This window comes from Haliotis cracherodii, unplaced genomic scaffold, assembly GCF_022045235.1.
Source record: "Haliotis cracherodii isolate W230 unplaced genomic scaffold, xgHalCrac1.p SCAF_16, whole genome shotgun sequence".
NCBI classification, from domain to species: Eukaryota; Metazoa; Mollusca; class Gastropoda; order Lepetellida; family Haliotidae; genus Haliotis; species Haliotis cracherodii.
In genome coordinates this window covers 20,249,933-20,269,849 of record NW_027266271.1, presented here as the reverse complement: position 1 = coordinate 20,269,849, position 19,917 = coordinate 20,249,933, and the positions used below count along the sequence as shown (strand labels likewise).

Below are 19,917 nucleotides of genomic sequence, written 5' to 3'. Positions count from 1 at the left end.
CAGTGAGTGAATTGTTGGCCTTTTATATGCAGTAAATGTGGAAGAAACTTGTAAACGCGAGCCAATAAAACAAGCCACGTTCGGGCTAAGGATCGTCCCATTGCTATACAAGCAGTGCCTTTCTTGTGGAGTTTTTTTTGTTAAATGCCCCGCTATGAGATATCTATTAAGCCTTTCTCTTTCATAGGAAAATGTGAAATGACATCAAATAAAATGTTATGTCGCTTTTCACTGTTTTTACCTCGTAGTTATGTGCCCCGGGCTATGTATCGTTTCTCTTGAGTATTTCAAATACTTTAGGCTGGAGGACCGCATCAATCATTAATGTACCAGTTATCAGTTTCAACGAATGTTTGACACTCAAACATCAAATGTTGATGTTTATACCGTAATTTTATTCAAGCGCTCACGGATCACATGCTTGTACTTAAGTCTGACCTGTGCCTTGCTCTCGGTACCCTGGAAAGCGAAATAAGCTCAATGTCGAGAGTAACATCGTGACAACTCAGCGTGCAATTTCATTGGCTCAGAGCCCCACTACCGACCCGGTTGTTTAATTAGCTGACTCGCACGATGCGGCACGTATTCCAGATCTATTCTCTCTCAAGTGCGCTATTTTAATAGGAAATTTTGTTTCGTTCATAAGCTCTTTTAGATTCTCCTAGTTCGATTATTCTTTCACAAATGCCTGTGAGTTCTACTGCTTTTTAATCGCGGCTGATGTTGTTTACAGGAAATCGGTGAGCGCTCCTACACTGCTATTGAAATAGACACCGCGTTTCATTGGCTACTTGCCGTCACATGGTACTCGCCGTCTAATGCATATGAGATAGCACAGCTCTCCGTCCTATAGTTGCTTTGGTGATATAAAGAGTCTGTCGTTCCGAATGTTCATCGTATTATAGGATATATACTGCACGTGTTTTCCAATGCTATCTTCAGCTTTCGGTACGAGACCGATACAGAGTAGGTATGATGTTCATTTCATGTTGTAGGTTGCATATTATTGTCAATTTCTTATTTGGGATGCCTGTTTCTATCATGTCAGTTTCAATGTAAGGGAGACGACTGGGGAAGCCTTTGCTGGTAGCTCTTCAGTGATAAAGGATAATTAGTAGCTTACAAATGAACATCGTTTTAGTTTTGATTTACGGCACTGTGTTATCATTTATTGCACGAAATGCTTTATGAATGCTTTGATCGTTATCATAAAATGCCCAAACTCGAATAGTTCGGTTTCGTATATTGAATGGGACTCTGTTTTGAATCTGTTACATCACGGTTATGACCTTTGTGCATAATGAATGTGATTAATGGTAATTAAACAAGTTCCTTCATTCCATCTTGACACAGATGACGTGTAGCATGTCTATTTCACTTGTACATTTCGCAGTTCATGTCAATTTCATCCCACTTTCGACTGTTTGCACCGTGACTCAAAATGTCGTAATTTGTTGTCGATTGCAGGTGGAATGAACTAGGATGGAGCCAGCCAATAATATCCTGGCGCACTCGGGGCTGTCGTTCTACCCCTCGAGTGTAACTTCTAGTGGGATCCTCCCCACAAGCCCCGGGACACAGGACTCCGTCCCGCGATCAGCTCTTACCGTGTCGGGCCAAAACGGATGGGGAAATTACACCAACGACGCAGCCCTTGCTCATAATTCTTGCGCTATGTCGACCTACCAGCTAGGAGCATCTTTCTCTATGAACAGTGCCAAAGGACCATACAATTCCTTCTCCAGTCAAGATTATCTGAACAATTGTCGTCAGATGCAGATATCATCACTAGGATCTATGAACTCACTCCCCATGAGAAACTATGCCCCTTTATACGGCGATGTTTATCAACCGGGCCACCCGCCCAGCTATACAAACGGGGGATTCTACCCCGAAATGACGCCGGGCCTTCCCCCGTTACCCGGTCGGGATCCTCTTAGCTGTCCGAGCGGACAGTCCGATTCCTCGGTTCAAGGTAGGCTTATATCGGACAATATCGTTCTTTGTGTTAGTCGAGATACGGTCTCGTCAGTTCTAATTAGCAGAAAACGGTACAAGCGCAATTTGACACATAAACACACACAATAAAGTGAATGTATTTCTTCTAAAACTTAAAGTTGACATAGAGAGGTGATATCAAATTTGATCATTCTGTTAAATAACTGAGTGAGTATTCAAGTTATCATTGCAGTATATTCCTACAATAAGATTGTCTATAGTATTATTTATACATCCGTAGTCAGATCGAGGTCACAGCAAATCCAGACAATGCTAAAACTGAACTATACAAAAGAAGTACAACCGTGTACGTTTTGAAATGGACGCCATTATTTTCTGAATGATATAGGGTAATAACCAGAAACCCATAAGAATCATTAGTTTTATTTGAATGCGTTTATCGTTTCCCACCTGTCCCCTCAATCTCACCCGCCTTGAGGGACAGTGATTGAACACGGCATGTACATTTCAGTCTAAATCATGTCAATTACAATAGGCAAATTAGGGTTATCTGAAGGATGTTTGTAAACAGTATCTTACTGTTAATAAATCGATGTGTAATAGCTGTTGTACATTCACATTGTGCCAATGAGTTCTTTAATCACTGATTAAAATGTCACTTTCAGTCTGTATTATATTATTGTATATAAACATATGGTATAGGACATGTTCATTGCACCCCAGACATATTAATTGCTGGAGTGAAACTGACGCATTAACTTTTCAGTGCAGCTATGATTAAAAATTGGTGCTATTTAATGTCAATAAACTTCATGGGTAAACAGTAAATGACATTTGATATACGGCATTTTGGTGTTTTTGACAGTGTTAATTTCAGTTATTGATTACACTTCTAAACTCTCAGTTACAACAGGAAATTAATACCACATTTTTCAAACTGTAAAAACTTGTTTCTTTTACAAAAACTCTGGTATGCTGTAGTTATGTAACTGAAGAGTGCCTTCAGATAAACATCCCTATTCGCACTAAGAAGTAATACATCAGTCGAGATGTAGATTTCAAAACATGTGAGGGTTAACGCTAACACTTAAACATATTTTATTATCTGTCTAAATCCACGTGCTACTAAATGCTTCTACAATCGTATTTTTTATGGGTGTAATATTAGTAGAATCCTAAACACGAGGACACTACGCATCAACATTTATGTCACTTTCATAGCATGTTCAGTGATAACAATGATTAAAAATATCATAACTTGCGTCTGGTTCTAAAATAAAAAAAACCACTGAATAGTTCCGTCAAAATAGTTATTTATTTATTTTATGAGGAACATTGGCATAATTCGTGTACATACATCAATTTGTTTGGAATGTGATAATTTTGATATTAGAAATTAGTAATATCATATCAACATAAGCCTTGAAATAGTGATTATGTATGTGTTCAGACAAAAATTGATATGATGTAATTCGAAATATCGTAGACATGATTATTTAAAAAATATAGGTGTACAAAACGCACCTTTCGAAATCCAATAATAATTACAGATGGTTTATCTCGGTTAAATCAAATCATATATTGATCAAACTTGACGACAGGTCTTAACACATTAAGCACGTGTCCACCTTGTTTTTTTTGTTTTTTTAAAACCCACTATTATATATAATTACAAACATATGGTTTAAAGATGTAATATATTAATATTTAAAATATTTCTATTAAAGAGGGATTCACATAATGTCATCATGATCATAACACCTTTATACATTTTATTACATACTGCGGTGATTTCGAAGATGAGATTACACTCATTCACATTGCTGAAAAAATAAATTTGCAATTAAATTACATAGATTTACACACGCTTGTTCAGGTGGCCCATTTAGTGTTACTTAGGATTTTTAAAAATCTAATAAGTGCTTACTAGACGTCTTTTCCTCCGCGAATGTCCCAGCGTTGAATTCAGAAATGAGTAATTGTACCAAAAGGAGTAATTTTTCACAGCATAGAAATGGAATTTAGCTATCCGCTCACGTTTGTATTAGTGTGCCTTTGGTGTGGATTTTGTCGAGTCGAATTTCGTCAGAAAAAGTCATTTTTTACTCCCATGAGAAATAAGATAAACAGGAAAAAATGCAGAAAGTTGAAAACATCACGAGGATTTCGACAACATGAATCAATTTCAGTGACAAAACCGATGGCCTTTCCGAGTAAACTTGTCGTTTTCACTTAAGCCAGGGTCATTACTGTGTTAATAAAATTTCCTTTTTGATTTGTTTATGTCTCAATTGTATTTGAAATGGAACAAGAGGCAAATGTACGCAAATGGGATAGAGAAAGTTGGAATGGAAACGTAAAAACCAATTCAAACAAGCTTTTCGCATAGTTTCGACACTGTGTTAATGTCGACAAATCAAATAAGGCTAAATAGATTTCGGTCAATAAATGTAGTTTAGGAATGACATAAAGGGTAGAGCAAACACCTATTTACGTTAAATATGCTAAAAAAAATATGTAATCGTCAGATTCGTTTGTGAAGGCAATATTCAATTATGATACACGTATTTACCTGTGTTCGATATACCTCACGTACGTGATAGTGCATATACATATATATGGCATATATCGACAGTCACATTAGTTTTTTCGACCATATCGCTGCCTATCCCTACAAAACATGTAGTGTATAAAAAAAGTACCACATATATTTTTGTGATAATTCAGTACAAGGAGTGATGTATTTATGCTACAAGATATCCTTAGTTGACGATGGTGCGATATATCAACATGTGTATGATCCGTGTACATTACACATAACATGTAAATCAAACTCGCTTGTTTACAGACAACCAACACCAGTATCATCTGAAAAGTAACTAAAAATTCCAATTACTTATCTGCATTTTCTTTTTCAAGTTATACCGACAAACATAGTATGACAGTATCACTGTAGGAATTAACTATTTATGTATGTCATAATATAATAAATTCATTTTTTTGATGAAATGTGTTTCTCCGGGGTGTTGAAAATGAGTACGTATGTTCGTTTCGATTATAAAAAAAACATGTTTCAAATACATTGAATCAGGTCTCCAATGAGGGCGGAAATTACAAGCGTTTCACAAACACAATTGAGACAATTTTGCCTTGCCGAGATCATTCTCAATGATAGGTCTACCTCCTTGCGCTATTGATAACACAATAATGAAATTGACAAGACTAATCCAATACCACGTATGTATTAGTATGATGAATAGTTATCGGGGGAGTGGGCTCATTATGGCGGCCTTAGTAAGTGAGATGGCACTTTAGGTGGACATTTCGGCCAATTGAGGTAAACAGGATTGCTATTGACATCTCGCCGTGTTCATTTCACTGATAGAGACACAGTCTCGTCAAATGTAGTGTACATTTCACGGGGGTGTTTATTGCATTTCTAAGCCTCAGTTCACTTCAGTGGAATTAAGTTCTCTTTGCATTTAAAGCAGTTTACGCTTAATTAAAACACACAAGTTAATATTGTTGGGGATTTTTTTCAAATTTGGAATAATTATTACAGGGAGGACCCCAAAAGTGACAATTTAATCCTGTTACAAACTCCTTCGCGAAAATATGTGAAACATTTTAAACACACATTTCTTCAACAGCCCCGTATATACTATCACTAATGCATCACACCTAGAAAGTACAAGAATCGTACCTTACAGAAATCTATTTTCACACGTTATCCGTGGACCATCTCCATTCCCAATTACACTGCCTATTACTGCTGCCCAGCCTAAAATTAGATATTCATATAACTTCTATATCAAAGGCGGCATATTATTGGTATTAACAGTAAGGCCAACACAGACATAAGCACAAGATGAGATGTCGGTTATTTATGAGAAGATGGCACAAAAGACAACGTCGAACAACAAAGCCCATGGGCTTGTCATACCCAGAACAAAAGCTCCAACGCTAATGGAATCCCCCCTCGCTCACAACAGTCCCCGTTGCTGATTAAGCGAGCTCGGAAGGGCCCTGTTTGGAATAAAACGCCATGGACATCCCCAACTAATTCGAGTCTCCTCGCTCATTAAGGCAATGAAGTAATAAGCTCACTCGTCGCCAGAAATTGGCCGGCGTAAGAAGCCTTTCGTTCAGCTTTGATTTCAAAATTGTTAATTTTGTTCCATAATTTATTTCAGCGGTTTACGACACGAACGAAACCCGTACAAGTTCACTGCCTTTAAGCTATACGTGCCTGGCACATTGTTTTGAAATACTAATTCTATTGTTTGTCTTGAAATTTAGATCTTTACCTAGACATTATGGGTGATTTCATTGACACCGGAATTTGCTCACTGAATAAGTTGAGTACACTTTCCTTTTTCGGATTTTCATGATACCTGTGTAACGTCGTTGTACATCTGCACAAGGTAATAATGAAGCATATATTTTAAACGGGGGTACCAGTATTCGTTATAATTAATAGAAGAACAACAGTTTTAATCCATTGCGAAATTTTTTTTATGCGTGTAATTAACTTTGGCAATTTGTATTTAGCAATGTGGAAACATTGAACGACTTATGCCGAATATGAGATGCCGATGATACAATTATGTATTGCTATACTAATGATGGTAACTGGAAAGATGTTACACTGGAGAAAGTCTGATACTTTGAATTCATGGAACAAGATAACGATGGCGGATTGATCCCTGGGTTAAATCCCGTCTCTAATTATAATTGTAATCCCAGAATGTAATGAGATAATTAGCAATACCATCACCGGAATGGCTGGAACGAGAAGGGTACAGCCAGTCCTATAACCTAGTTTAAACATACAGGGCAGATGTTCAGAGTATCTGAGACCATATTACCAATAAAGAAACGAAAATGTTCATATAGCTACCATTCTTACTATTCAATGATTATGATAACCATACATGACACAATTGTAAACACAAATGTTAACATAAAACAATATAATTATCATACATTCGTTAATATGCTTTTATCACAATTGTAACCGTGTAAGATAAAGATGACGAATAGAGTGTTCATGAGAATGAGACGAATTACTTTTGTCACCTCGACGTACAGACGTAACAGCAAAACATGCCAAAGAAAAAGATAACTCCATTATAAATGTGACAGAGAAAACGACCCTTGCTGCCTATTAACCCTATGACACATCAGTATCAAAGAAAAACGATTGTAAAAAAACAGTGGCTCAAAGAAAGGGTTGATATTTAAATTTAGAATTGTCCCTTTCACCTAACAACAACTTTGACCCCAGTGCTTTGAAACAGACTTGTCAGGTGACAGCGTGTTTGAAGTAGCGACAGTGACCAGTCGTAAGGCTTGGGCTAGACAGCTGTCATTGACGTGACTGGAGGGCCTGTGTCGCACGTGACCCAGGCTCAACGCTATCAAGGAGGGGACGGGATTCGCTCTCTGTGGTCAGGAGCCAGTTGTATCATTCAAATAAGGCGGTTTGGTGCTTGCAAGATTCACGCCTTGAACGATATAACGCTATTGTCTGGCCTTATAAACATGGCTTTGTAATTAATAAACAATTCCAGACAAAGTTCACTTCTAAGTATGAAAAATCAAATATTCTCAAATTCTTTATTTCACACGATTTATACAATTTGTCAATCGTTGATTAAATAATTTACATGTTAAAACATCTGACCATTGCTTTGACGGTTTGGTTATGTTCTTAAAACACCATGCTGGTCATCGATTTCAGAAATGGACACATCAATAAATACAAATATGGATACTGTCATCTTGGGATCGATGCAATAAGACTAGTATGAACCCTTGGTCTTCTGGTACAGGTCATGTTATGTTAGCTTGTTACAATGTTCGGCAAAGTATAGGCACTGACTGAATGTCATTAGGTCGACATCAGTTTAGGCCCAACGGTCTCTCAACAAATTGTCTAACTCCTAAGTTGGTAATTGTACAGGGAATCGTCAGACAGTGTTCTGATCAATAATCTGGTCCCCCCTGACATTACTAAGTTCCACTCGGGCCAAGAGGGTCTAATTAGTTTATAGTATTGCGGAAATGAATAGATAATTCTGCGAACAGTCTTCTCATTCAGTTGGTACACAGAAATCCAATTGAGAATATTGAAGACGGATCCTGATCAGGATACAGTCTCCGGGGACTGGTAGCAGTTCTTTGTTTCTCTGCTTACAAAGTTAGATGATCTTAGTGACATTTGTAAGGCCGATCACTACTAGTATCAACTTTAGTTAAATAAATGACTTCTCATAAGATTTGTAAATGATTTCAGTTACAATCTGTTGGAATTATTTAGAAAGTGATGGTAAATATAGAATGAAATTCAAGAATCTGGTCAGCACACTTTTGTGATAGGTTTAACCTGAAATTCTATGTTTATTGTGTCGGGATAAATTTTTTATGAGCTGTCTTAATAAAACGTGATATAAATGGAGACGATAGTAAAATAATATAATGATAAAATCTGTGTTTTACCGTCATGCTAACTAACGGTTAATAAAATATATATTTATTGGGAGTTGTAAAAAATCAGTATATCTCGTGTCAAACTTGAATTCATGACGTCGAATATGACATATATCATTGGCGGAGGTAGCGTTCATTTTACTGCAGTCGAGTCTCATAAAACGCTAGGTGTCTAAATCCGTGTAGGTGTATATTATAGTGATGTGACTTAAGAAAAGTTGACATTTATATATTTCAGTTATCATTTTCGTTGACTATGAAACCTTCATGTTATATTACTTAGTACGGACCTCAACTCAGTATAGACGGAGAGAATGGTAGATTGATGATGTGCATATGTGTACAAAACAAATACCTGTTTGCCAAGAACAGGACAAAACAGCCACCCAAGGTATGAGATTCGACAGAAACCCGAAAGCATCTTCAAACGAAAAACTCAAAGGTTACGATAAGCTTTTGATACACTCGCCAACGAAAACCTGTTCGTATCTTCTTAATTCCCCCATTTAACTCTTTATCAAGTACTTAGACGTGTAACCTTTTACTAATAACTTTACTCCTCTTTCTGTAATCAAACTGCAGTATCGTCAGTTTGGGGAAGAACTAAGGGTATCAGACCACTGACACAGGCAACCTATGTGTATTTGCAGTAGGGCAATGTCGGGCCGCAGCAACTACATGTATATGGAGGTTTTATTAGCACGTGAGAGAGATTTATCGTCTCCTATTATGGCCAAAGGTAATAAAAACAAAAGACATTGTGTTTCGCTTGTTAACCTTCGATAAAAGGGCAGTGAAATTTCGGAACCTTTTCGTTGACTCCGAGAAATATTTAATTAATTTGAATTTGTCTATATTGAAACAATGATTCTCATAACTGCCGTATTGGTTGATATATCAACGTCGTCTTTTACGGCTTGTTTAGAAGGTTTGTCAAAAGATCTGAAGTCAATGTAAATACGTTGCAGTTTTGTGACGGAACTTGATTCAACACTATTCTACCGAACACATACGTGTTTTGGTATTATAAAATACATATATTGCTGATAAGTACGCTTGTGTATATGACTGGATATCCTTAACCTTATCCAACATTAATTCCTTATATTGACCGAATGTTTAACCAGTATGATATAATTGAAATGACGTTCAATACAAAGTTCAACAAAATCATTATTTTCAATTAATCCAATGTATGTGCGCAGGAAGTTTCTGTAATACATGGCGTTACTCTTTCTATAAAAAAATATATCAGCGTAATCTAAGAAACTCCCGTAAACGCTGTAACACAGATCTTCAACATAAAATAAGTATAAAAATACTATAGCTGTGTGTGTTTTTGCCTTCAACTATAACTGAACTGAAACGACCTTTTGTATGCCTCAGAGAAATACTCTAAGTGTGATAGCTTGACAGATATAATGTTATAGATAGCAACACAGGTATAACGGTACACTAAACAAATGACCTCGTGGTACATGGCGTTGTGTCTTTTGTCGGGGCGAAGTCAACGTTAACTCCGAATGTCGGACCGGCACACTGTCAACCCAGACTTCTGACACGCCGTCTTGAACGAAATAAACCATTTATTCTAGGAGGGAAATTCTACTTCCCTTTCCCTGTCACTATGATTGATAGACAACGCGAAACATGTTGATTACAAGTTCAAAATGGCGGCGCACGTGGCATGCCACTGAATACTGCTTTGTTATATTGAGAGTTATCTCCCTTGAATGTAGACTATGTTTACACCCGTTTGTAAGTAAAGAAAGCATTATTGATATTTGCTTTTTCTGACCAGATAATCCTGTGGATGTTTTGAAATATTAATATCGGTAAGTTCTATGATTGTAAGAAATGAGAGAATATATATTATTGCATATTAAACTTTATATGTTCAATGTTAACTTATATAATATAGGTGCATATTTTCGAAAATGATATTTAAAAAAGGTCATGATAAGTGTGAAAGGTTGCACGACTGTTACACCGATTTAAGGTCCCGTAGACAATAAAGCTGATTACTCATGAACTCAGATATTCACCAACAAACGCTACTTACAAAGAATGACTCTTTATGTTTATTTCTTTCTTGACTAACAATTCCAGTATTAATTCGAGATGGAGATTTATTCTAAAATATTACTCAATCATTTTTTTACAATTTGTAATGGATAGTGTTTCCGACATTGTTGCAGGGATTAGTATGAAGACATGCCATAAACATGACATGCGTTCTTCTTGTCATCCTCACGTGTCCAACTGTCAAAAAAGGAAGCATAATCATTTCATGAACATAGTTATTTTCTAAAGAGGAACCGTTCTTGGAAATCATCTTTAAACCTCTGATCAAAATCTAATAAAGCAAATCACATTGTGATGATCAATCTTCACAATTTGATACAAAATGCATTATTTTTTGTCTCATCTTTAATATAATTAACTTAAGGTGCAATTATATAAAAATTAGGCTTTCTAATGCTGTGAGAAAAACTATTTTCGTTCCTTTGATTAGCTTGAATTTGTTTATTCGTAACTTCAAACGTTTGTATCAGACTCTTGCTTCATTGTGCAACTCCCTGAAGACAACACAAACTATAATATCCAGTTGCATGACGAATATTTAAGGATATATATCTTATCTTATGTTGTATGCATAACGATTTATGAAGAGTGTTCATATATAGTTTGGACAAAGGTAATACTGCGAGATTTGGTAAAACACCAAGGTAAAATAAATGTATGTTTCAATCCAAATCCATTTTCTCAAAATCAAAATTGATGATTGGACCATGGTACTAAATCATCACCATACAGCATGAAATACTGTCAAAGTAACTTAATTTCATCAATGTAGGCATTATATACTTGTCCTGACCATGACATAAAATTCGTCATTTTCCTTTTGTTAAATATCCACGCAGATGTCACCATACAGCTCTTCATCATGGGTATGAATATGGAATGCAAGTAACGATATGTGTATGCCAGCGACCTTAGTTCGATTAGCCTTAAGTGTTTTGTACTGCTTGACAGAGACGCAGTTTCAGCTTATATTCATATGCGGGTCGACAAGATGTAAGAAAGATGGGCAGAAAATGATAATGTTATGGAAACCTTGACAGCGTCATCGTGTCAAATTGTTCTGTTTCAGTATGCTTACGTTGTTTACAGTATAAGTAGGTTTAATCTTGATACTTATAAAATGCGTTGGTTAATATAAGTTCATGATTTAATTGCATAACAATGTTAAAGACGATGTTTATAAAGAACAAATATATCTCATAAAGAAGTCGTTTTACGTGATTATTATGACTTTGCATGTATGTCTATAGGAATATTATACTTCATCTAGTCCCAAATGTGAGGTGGAGGTGGCAAATGTGTGACATTATTTTCAGATGAATGTAGCTCCAGTAAACGTGATGTAGTTGTATAAAATGCGAATATCAAAATGAGTTACACACAGAAAGGGGATGTAAGGTAGTACAACATATATTACATGAATGTACACAAGGACGATAGCCTTCATTTGTTTCAGTATAGGAGATAATATGTTTCAAAACATGATATATGTTCTATAAATGTATGCAAAACTTTGTAAACACGTGTTGGTAGAGTACATTCGTCATTTTATTGTTCCATAATGCTGAATGGTATCAAAAATAAAATATATAAAACACTGATAGGACATGTAAGGGATACTATAAGGTAGTATACATGTGCATGTTAATGCAATGTACATGTAGGAGATATTCACCGGAAGGCGTTTAGGTGAAGTAATAATTCATATTATATTTGCATAAAGAGCTTGAAGGTTATGCTATGTTTATAAAGAAAATGTACCACACAGGAAAGATTTGTTTGGGAATATTATATCTATTTCATGTATGTAACAGTCGAAGAAGTTGTGCTGGTCTTGGAATACTAGTATCTATTAGTGGACATGAATGACATTCACCAAAGTTTAAAATGAATCTGTGTCTTGGATACTTGATGTCGGTTAACAATGTCCACATTAAAAAAATATAACTAATTACATTAGAACATCATTGGAACAATGCATTGTTTCTACTGAAGATGCATATGTGCACAGGAAGAGTATGGATGTATGATGTTAGGTAAAATGTGCTGTACCAAGATTTCTATACCTCCATGACGTTTTCGTATATGTAGTGCTGTGCTTTTTGTTAGCGTTAGCGTATTTATATGATGCAGAAAATACAATATATTTATAAGCACGTTAGCGTATGACTGTACGTGGACGGTAAAGTGAAGTGTCCATAAAAGTGATTCTACTTTCTGGAAGCATACAAATTCACAACTGAAAAAGACTTGTCACGCGCAATTGATGCAGAATCCGTATCTCGTGGTCAGATACATCTTCATTAAGAAATCTCAGTAAGTATGATATATTTCTGTAGACTGATAATTCGTACTCTCTGCAACTGATAACTGATAGCAATGCACGTCTGTCATTATTGACAGGTACACATATAACAATTATAGATCAATGGGTATGGCAAGGTATCGCTTGGGCTGTCAAGAATGACTATTGGAAATACAGTCTCATCGATTTCAGGTAAACATAATCACATTAGCCTCGGCAGAATGTATGCGTCTCTTCCTTATTGTTTGTGGAAAACAGAGAGATCGGTATCAAGTTTCCTTAATAATTTAACACCATTGCCATTGCACGTACGGATCGTTTATTAAAGGTGTGGGGTTTTTCGTCTTTGTTGGTTCATCTTGATTACTAAAACTGACAGCTCTCAAAAGTGTTAAGCATCTTGTAATATACTTGCACTGTGTTGCTGATCTTTCTCAAGTTTAATGTTCCCTTGTGAAAACATTATTTTTTATTCATATAACTGCAGTTCTGTATTGTTGTCACAAAGGATGTCTATTACTTATTAAGTATGTACCATTTAACGTAATTAATTTTACTGAATTCGCTTTTGTGGGATGACCGAAGGGGTTTATAAACGATTTAAATCAATGCATCTGACCAAAACAGGTTCGACACATACTAATGTAAACTAAACCCTGAGTATAAGAGGCAGATTCAACATTAGAAACCGATCCGAACAGCATACGAACTCAATGTCAGTAAATTATTACAATTATTGGTAAAGGTGGGTAAGCTATTAATATATCAAAACATTGGTACGTTATGTGTAAAAGGAGAGATGATAGATATCACTTACCACCCACACCAGTGATAAAAACTCCAGAACACAATGCATCCACATCTATGGACTTTGGAAATGTTTGACAATTTGACAGATTTTCCTCTCGGAGGACCCTCTGTTTGTACTAAGGTACCCCTCGAATAGCATTATAGGGCTTGAATAAACGATTATGGTATGGAGACATGTGTTCAATATTGTCTGCCAAAGCCCAGATTAGTCTTAGCGATGGGTATTTAGTTCTCGGGGGCAATTATCAGACATTTTGACTTTACTCCTCAATGTCTACTGTAATTCAACCGTGACACACTCAAATAAATATAAAATTTTCTGACATTTTACGCAATTAAAGCTTGTACTGCCTAAACACGCGGATTAAAGAAAGAAAGGAGTACAAAAGTAGAATTGTATAGAGACGGGAGCGTTTAAGTGCTTTATTTATATCCATTCTACTGTTTTCACATGCATGGCCTGCTATGACCTTTCTGAAAAGCTGCGATGATGTCTCATGATAGGTTGATGGGAGAATCATATTATATTCAAAAATCTGATTCTAAGTGTCAACGTTTAAATCACGTCATGACAATACTCCTTAAAGCATTTAGTTCCAAACAACAAGAAAACGTTTGTGGTAGTTTGATAATCTACAGGGGGCGTTTCATTTACCAAGGCATGTGCATTGGTGTCGTCTTTGTACGCAATTAGTTTTAGAAGTGTTAGTATTTTTATGAGCTGCATATTGTATGTGCACCATAGCAGCATTTTAAGAGGTTTATCGGTTCATATACATTGGCATTCACTTGATCAACGGCTGTAGACCCTCAAATGATATGTATCTGACTAGGCTCTGGTGATTTTGTGTACACTAGCTAGGGCATTGTACATCCTTACTCAGTGTTGTCTTCAGTAACAATATGCTTCAAATTGGATTACATCCTTAAATACGGAATGTTTCTGTGGTGCAAAAAAAGAAATTCTCCTTTGTAATCGAAACAGTGATAATGTGTAAAACTTGTGCAGTATAAAGTGTCAGTCGGTGCATGTGATTGATCATTCAGATTGTCACACATATGATATATTTGATCATCTAGGTTATTTGGATTGTGGAAAATGGTCATGGTATGTTTTTTTAAAAAGTTTCATTTTGGAATGTATATTCAAGCTTTTACTTCAAGATATATTTTTAAGTGAATGAGTTAGTAAACTGTATATGACTATTAATGGTTTGAATGTAAGTTATCAAATAAATGCTTAACATTATGAAATATACAACAGCATTATGTATGCATTGTTTGTTCAAGAAGCAATGATATGGAAACATTGCATCTACTTAGCGTCAACTGCTGGTGTCAGCCATAAGTCGCGACCTAGTGTCCTGTTAGCATACTTCAACAAAAACTAGAAGCATCCATTAAAATATAATTAGCATTAGGTGAAGTAATTTATCTCTTTGATGTTATATATTACATTGATTGATTTGAGCTGTTTAAACCTGAGCGATAGAAGATGCGAAATTACAAAAAATGTAAATGCGTTTTTATTGCTAATGATTTCACTCTTGCTTTAGGCATCATGCACATTTCAAACTTAAAGTGGCGTGTACTTGGTCATACATTTCATATTCTGCTAATAAATCAAGTCTTATATCACCGAGTACAGAGGAAGATTGAAATGCATGAGAAGACATGTTTGTGTATTATACATAATCATGAGTTACCCGTAACATGAAAGACCAGCGCGATGAATCAACTGAGATGTGATAATGGAAACGAAGAGCAAAATGAAATATATGGTGGCTTGTACTCGGCTTTTTGTTGTACATTTCACTCCGTCTTAAAATGACTCATTTCATTCAACCGGATGAATACAAAATGGGAATATTTGATTTTGTGAGAATATAAAGTTGTTAAAACAACCGCATTATAGTTGATACAACATTGGAGCAATTGAGTAGGTTATATTTGATTTTCTTGAACAATGCATCAACTGAAATCATAAAATATTATCCTCATCACTTGTCTCATCATCGTCATCGTCGTTATCAATGCCATTAGGGACATTCAGCTACGATTCTCACAATGGATTCAACAGGTCGACTTTCATTGTTCTCTGGATCATATTGAAAATGCACTTGAAGCAAATCCAATTTTTTCTTTTCTCATTATTTATTACAAATTAATCCAGAAAGTGATAAAAGTTTAATTCATCTCTTCACCCCCTCACCTTTACATTTCACACCTTCTGCCCGTCATATCTCATGGGATTATCCCAATACATTAATCTTCAGTTGACAGGATTTGAGTGGTAACGGCTAACTTCAAAGAGATTGCTAATTTTCCTCGTTATAACACATATGTGTTATTAGACGAACATACAAAGTATAAAGACAGTGGCAAGAATGAAAATATACTTAAGATTAAAATGTGATATACCGAAGTGTTCGTTGTAAACGCAAGCCTTGGTTTACAAGTATAATTTACGACCACAAACTACCCCGTTTTTACGTAAATTACGAACGAGGCCTGGGCAAGTGCACGGTGTACTAGCAATATATATAAGAAAATCGTTTCATTTCTATTTTGACTTTCACCACCAGTTGTTAGCGGAATTACTCACTTGGTGTTTGACCTAGGTATAGTCAAGTTGAATGTACATCACAGGACCTTTTGTTCTGCATTAATGATGATATGCAAAATTGCAAACAATGGTCCTATATACTTTACAGCAATCATTATGGTGTTGACAAAACGAAATCTACAAAAGAGTACAAGCAGTTCAAGATGCCCACCCAGGTCGGTCTATAAATCAAATATGGCCGCCAAATTGAAAACGAATCTAGAAACAGGATATTCCTTGGCACAAGCATCAGTGGTGAAGCCTGCAGCTCATGTAACACACATTCTTATACAGGTATCGAGTCGGCAGTTTCATTGAAATATGATAGTCCATGGTAGGCTAAGTGTAGCTTTAACATAGCTCCGACGACTGAGCTGGAGTATCAATATAAGACTCCCCTAGCTAATTTATGGCATCTCCTTCATTTCGAGACAAATGTGAGGTTTCCAAAGAAACATCATCATTTACAAAATTTAAAGTAACTTGATATATCTATTAGGACCGTTCTTGCCAAAGGCTGTTTTAAGACCAAGTTATAATCAAATTTGATGTTGTTAAGTAATACTTTATCATATTACACGTACAGAAGGGAAAAACCGAAATTTCAAATGTAAGTGGTTATGTTGGAACTAGGCGAAGTCGCTCTAAATGTGGCTATATGTTTTTGATAAACATCTCATATATCCATAAACGAAACTATGTTTACGTGAAACAGTTATGTTGTATACCAAGCCTGTGTAATTGATTTGTATGTTCTTAAGAGAAACAGATGCACATACAATGACGGAGAAGAATGTGAGGAACAGTGCACACCGTCAGTGTACAAAAGACATTTTTAACGAATATGTACTCTTAAATAATGGAATTGATCTCTCATTGCATGCTTAAGCGCTATTCAGAAGCATTCATTTCGATTTCTCTGAATGTAAAAAAATGAAATGTGTTTGTATGCGCAGGGCGTTGTCTTTTTTCGTCAGAAGCTATACAGTAAGCGAAACATTTTGAACAGAAAGAACAGTCTTCAACTTGCCCTGCCCATTACGTTTTGGAGGATTAATCACCATACTATTTATTGATGTCTTTCATTGGATATAAAACTCCACGATGTTGATTGCAAGGAAATATCCTATTGAAATACAATCACATACAATATATCCCCAGCAGCGATCCTGAATGAAATAGACAGCAGCTGTTATAGATTATTTACCATGAAAACATCCCTATAAACCGGTCATATTAAGTAAGGTCTTATTGTGATAGATGTATCGATGGTGGCATATTCATAAAAAAACATAGGTAAAGGTGTTTTTTTTATTAATATCAGACATACACGAAACATGACGTTCTTATATTGAAATAATACTGGAAAACAGAAGCTGAGATACCAAAGAAAATATGCATATCAGGCAAAACCAACCACATCTGAACCAGTGATGGTGAATGGAGCATGTCAGTCTGACACTGTGTTCTTATACCCTGTTGAGGAACAGATTCGTCAGATATACAGTAACATTTAGAACACTTATCTTAATTCCGAAAGCAATCTCCCCCTCAAAGATAAAAACAGAAATAGTTGAGGATTTTGTTTCCTAACGAAATTTTCCATTTCCTTACCAATTTTCTTTACTTTTTGAAAAAAAATATCAAACAATGTATAAAAAGCCAGAGTATCTGTTTAAGCTTCTGGGCAGATATCTGTACGAAAATGGAATACACAGATGCGGACGACGATTCAAAAGAAAATATTTGATGCTATTGCTTTATGAAAGACGAATTATGAGAAACACAACTCGGGATCAAAGCGTAAGATAATTTCATCCATTGGTCTAATGGTAAAAGTTCTCCTGATACTTTCAGAAAATGTCGGCGTGAGAATCTGGAGTTTCCATTCTCTCCCTCGCTCTCCCTTTATGTCGCTGTGTGGTATATCCCCGGATCCTTTATTATGGGATACGGTTGAATGAATCACCGTGTGTGTGATCTAAACGAGGGTTTCAAAGAGAATTCGTCAGCGCGTAAATGGAAACATCCAGCAACAGTTCTTTTCATATAGTTTGGAAAAACATCGTTTACCTTTTTTTAGGAATTTCTCGTCGCATTTTTTGGGCTACACTAGAACTTAGATATGCATGTTTATTGTTTTATGTCAATATGGTGAGCCTTTCAATGATGCTTTAAAACAAAATCGACGTATACAGGCTTTGTTAGTTTGATCATTTTGTCCTATTTTGAAAAACATAAACAGAAAAAAAACAATGAAATAAATGAAGTTTTGACTTAAGAAAACCATCAAATATGACTTGAGGTAAATAAGTCCAACATGGACAAAAAATATATGTTTTGAATTCTTGAACAATAATGAGGATTCAAACAACAAACATGTAAATATTTTACGTGTTTCCTATCTTTCTGACAACTTTTGACTTCCGTAATTACATACGCCGCAGGCTGGTCTTAAATTATGCATTACTTTTTAACTTTGAGAACTTTCAGCACAGTAGGGGTGGAAGAGAGCTATGTTATCAGCTAATCAATATTTAAAGGCATTCTTGACTTCTAAATATCTCTGTATGAAATGGGACATTCGGTTGATGAATTTTAATTCAAAGCTGAATGATTTTCTTTAAAAAGGATGTCCATTCCAGTCGTGCTGCACGACATTTTACCATACTCCATTCGTTTCATTTAGAAGAATTTTTCAAAATACTTTAATTCAATATTTGGATAGAGAAGAAGCGTTGGTTTCAAATCATTGATGTAGAAAATGACTTTAGAATAACAATAATGAACCTAACCTTGATAATTGTGAAAAGTGTTCAATACCACGTAACAGAATCCCCTGAGGTTTTTATTAAAAAAGGAAGTAAATATAATTATTGAAAATAATTCAAAGCCGTTATTTTAATTTTAAAGACAGAAAATACTGACATCATACATCTATCCTAGGGTAATAATAACATTGTGCAAGAACTCCTTACAGTGCCTGAATCAGACGTGCTTCTATCATGCATTGAGGAGATAACCGCCCTTTGTGTCGCTCCGCGGGTACTGCATTTGCCAAGTCGCTGGAATGGCTTAGCTAAGATAACTCCAAACAGCGTTTGAGTTATCATTTAACAAACATTCTCCATACACAACACGAAGGCTGAAAAACTCTGCGTCTTTGCCAGACTAGCTGAATGTCTTGGGGATGTTTAGCCACTTTCAAGACTATCACATTACAAATGTTGTAATTGAATGATTACATAGCTGGCAATATCGGCCTTAACTCGCTACCAAGCTGTTTTCCCTTGAAACGAGAGCATCCCTTCCCCCATCAGTTACGTCCCTTGGTCGTAGAAAATACCTAAGGTGCGAAACGGTTTGAAATTTATCGCGCTTGAATTGAATAGGCCATTACGGTAATATATGTATAGCGTTTACGATGAACATGTAGATATATTATGATAATACTTTCTCTTAGCAAATATGAATCTAAGCTGATTGATATTGTACAAAAGAGAACATTACGATAATAAGAAAATTGCTGTTACTTTATTTACTAGATTACAACTCCTTCCGGCTGCGTGATGCTCTACAAATATATTACCGTCACGGAAAAGGATGCATCATTTCGGGGAGTAATAGTGTCCTCCCGTAGAGTTTCAATGGTTGGACTCTT

At 35.7% G+C, this 19,917-nt stretch overlaps 1 protein-coding gene across 4 annotated transcripts in view; it reads left to right on the top strand.

Moving 5' to 3' along the window:
- The window catches only part of LOC139463921 (homeobox protein Hox-D10-like), a 122,268-nt gene that overhangs the window by 88,440 nt on the left and 13,911 nt on the right, over window positions 1-19,917 (top strand). For 2 of the 4 annotated variants that reach the window (XM_071245350.1, XM_071245348.1), the window contains exon 3: window positions 1,468-1,975. In XM_071245350.1, the coding sequence (XP_071101451.1) occupies window positions 1,483-1,975 (493 nt within the window). In that variant the 5' untranslated portion in view covers window positions 1,468-1,482. Of the gene's footprint in view, window positions 1-852; window positions 971-1,467; window positions 1,976-19,917 lie in introns of those variants that run through there. The other 2 variants (XM_071245347.1, XM_071245349.1) reach the window with 2 other exon arrangements.